The following is a 3,280-nucleotide window of genomic DNA, read 5'->3' as shown; positions in this document are numbered from 1 at the left end:
TTTATTTCAATATCATCGTTTTTATATCTCTGCTGCTGCTGCTTCTGCTTGGTTCCATTCCATAAAAAAATCTATTCGAAAAACATCCTCGGCTTAAGCATATTTCTTTTTTTTAAATAAAAAAAGTCAGAATTATATAGGATCACAAAAATATTGCACTTTAATGTTTATTTCGTCATATCTTTACCTGAAACAATATGAAAGTGACAGAACCAATAAAAGTAACGTTTGTAATGAATATATTTTAATACAGAAAATATGGACGATATGCGACGCAAATACATACTCCCGCCGCAAAACGTACCAAGTACGATATGCGACGCAAAACGTCCACACGCGTACGTTTTGCGGTACGGACGTTTTGCGGTGTTACAACGCTTGTCAGCAATACCGATATATATTTGAGCCGCGTCACGACAAAACCAACATAATGGATTTGCGACCATCATAGATGCAGACCAGCCTGCGCATCCGCGCAGTCTGATCAGGACCCATGCTGTTCGCTTACAAACCCTGTTACAAGTAGAGAAACTGATAGCGAACAGCATGGATCCTGATCAGACTGCGCGGATGGATCCATGCTGGTCGCAAACGCATTACGTTGGTTTTGTTGTGACGCGGCTCATTTATTTCGTAGTTTGTTATCACATATAGTACTAAATACAATCAACATCATTGCATTGCATACCATTTATATCTTTTCATAAAAATGAACAGAGATCTGAAGTTAAGTTACTTTAAAGCATTTACATGTACATGAGAATTAGTTTAGATAACATACTATAATCAAGATAATGTATGTCCTTTATCTTTGTGTTAAGTGCAAAACAAGCACAACAATATGGCGATGTTAAAACTTTTCTTCTTGTTTACAATTTTCACTGTCACCAGTTCTCTATTTTTGGTAAGTGTATCTCATTTTCATTTACACATGGCAAAAAGTTCAAGTTGAAAGTCTTTTCTTTCGTTACTGCATTGAATGAAAATACACTTTGCCTGAGTTAAAGTATGTATGTAATTTCATTTTATATAATTTAGATGTGCAATTGATAACATAGTAATAATATACGCACCCTCGCGTGACAACACCAAAAGAAAAATGAAATATTGCGAAAAATTGTCGAAATTTAGATCCTGTCAAAATTTGAGTGTCCTATTATAGTTTCCAAAAAGTAACTTAAAAGCATATTTTTATATTTATTTATTTTTTGCGATAAAAACAATTATAGAAAGGAAGTCAAACTTAAGCAACTACCTTTTTTACAGTTTGCCACTTTAACAAGTGATTTTAATATACTTTAAAACAATCAATTTAATGCTATAAAACTCGTGCTGCCCTCGGTAACCCAGGCTATTTACCGTATAGTATAGTACATATACGGAATGTGTACCGTGTATTCGACGATGTCAGCATTATACCTCAGAAATCCATATTTCTTTAATTCTTTAGAAATATCAAACATGCGTTAAATATTTTTTTTTATAATGGATTAAAAGCATGTTGGATATTTTACAACTGGCAAAGTAGCGCTGAACACGCAGTTAAGACAAAGTAGTATTTTGAATTCCATACAAAATACTACATGTAATTCACTATAATTGTACCATTTGCCAACAGAACTAAATATGCAAAAGATAATTTATGTATGTAGCAAATGGGTATGTTTTAGGAAACTGTAAATAGATACAAAAATAAACTATTTGAGAAATAAAAATGATAGAATTTCTGGGCCCTTAAACGTCATTTTTTGATGATGAACAGATTTTTTTCCACTTCGTTCTAGGCACATGATTGTCAGATGTCCAGCCTAGCACTGCGATACAGTACATGTCCGCCGGGCTCGTGCTGCTGCCAGGACCCAACACAATCAGGACAAGTTTACTGTAAACCAATTAGTGACGTAGGCGGACCCTGCTATGCTGCAGCCGAAGAGTGGCCTGAAAGTTGCCCGTGTAAATCTTCCCTTACATGTGTCCCCAATCTGCAAGTTCCAACATGGACATCGAAATATGGTAGATGCCAAAATGTGACCACTTCTGTGTAGTGTAGATAGTGATCACTTCTGTGTAGTGTAGAGAGATAACTGAAATTTAAATTGATGAGTAAACGTTTCTTAAGGGATGATTTTCTGTTACTTATACTATATTTGCGTTGAATTTATTTGTATATTTTCATGTGTGAATAGTGAAACCATGATAAAGAATGTTACAAAAGTAAAGATTCACAATTAATAGTTTCTCGCAATTCAAATTGTGTTAATAAATAATGTTTCAAAAGAATTAATATAGATAATATAGGTAAAGTTGGATTTTAAGTCATTTAAACCCAGTACAAATCAGAAAGTGAAAGTGTGTTTCATGTTATACTGGAGATGCCAACGACTATCATTTTAATAGTCGCCTTCCGTAAACTGGCCAGATCTCTGTCTACCTTTTGCCATCATTATTCTGTATATGATATTTAACTACAGATTTACTTCATTCAATGTATAATATAGTCGATGTATGAAGATTTATGTTAAAATTATCAGGCCATGTTCACAACACCATTCAATCAAAGTGAATTGGTTTATAATAAAAGGTGTTTAATACAATAAATAATGTTGATATAAAATAATGTTGATAGTTATCAGTATCCGACAAACAACCAAAGAGTTATATGAGCCGCGTCATGACAAAACCAACACAATAGGTTTGCGACCAGCATGGATCCAGACACGCCTGCGCATCCGCGTAGTCTGATCAGGATCCATGCTGTTCGCTATCAGCTTCTCTACTTGTAATAGGGTTTGTAAGCGAACAGCATGGATCCTTATCCTGGTCGCAAACGCATTACGTTGGTTTTGTCATGACGCGGCTCAATCATTATTCATCGTATTTAAACGTTCATACTGAATCATTTAGAACTTAATCAACAATTTTTTTCAGGCAATATTTTATAAGAATATCCATGTGACACATTTCTTATGTTTCATCAGTATTTGAAATACTTATGGAAAATGAGCCCATTGTACGCCTATAAAGAACTCTGAAAGAACATTTACACTTAATGGCAAAAAATAAATTTGCTAAATCAACGAGTATACTTTTTCAAGAAAAAATTTGTATGTTTACATTTTCCAGAATACCTTTCATTAGCTACAAAATATAGATTTTTTTCTACAGACTCTAGTATGTCTTTAAACTCACGTTAAACACACACTTTAACCATATCACATATTCAACAGCGGAATGAAATCTCCATTTACAATTCACATGTTAAATTTAACATTATATAGTT

The 3,280-nt window shown here is 33.7% G+C and overlaps 1 protein-coding gene across 1 annotated transcript; it reads left to right on the top strand.

Moving 5' to 3' along the window:
• Nucleotides 1-771: 771 nt before the first annotated feature.
• LOC132720797 (venom protein 164-like) lies at nt 772-3,077 on the top strand. The gene is made up of 2 exons (XM_060705017.1): nt 772-904; nt 1,785-3,077. Exons 1-2 carry the CDS (start codon nt 842-844, stop codon nt 2,043-2,045), a joined length of 324 nt encoding a protein of 107 aa, XP_060561000.1. The 5' UTR covers nt 772-841; the 3' UTR covers nt 2,046-3,077.
• Nucleotides 3,078-3,280: the final 203 nt, after the last annotated feature.

The sequence above is a fragment of the Ruditapes philippinarum genome, unplaced genomic scaffold (assembly GCF_026571515.1).
Source record: "Ruditapes philippinarum isolate M1 unplaced genomic scaffold, ASM2657151v2 ctg5739_1_1_1_1, whole genome shotgun sequence".
Classification (NCBI taxonomy): Eukaryota; Metazoa; Mollusca; class Bivalvia; order Venerida; family Veneridae; genus Ruditapes; species Ruditapes philippinarum.
The sequence above is the reverse complement of the archived record's forward strand: the minus strand, read 5'-3'. Positions and strand labels throughout refer to the sequence as shown.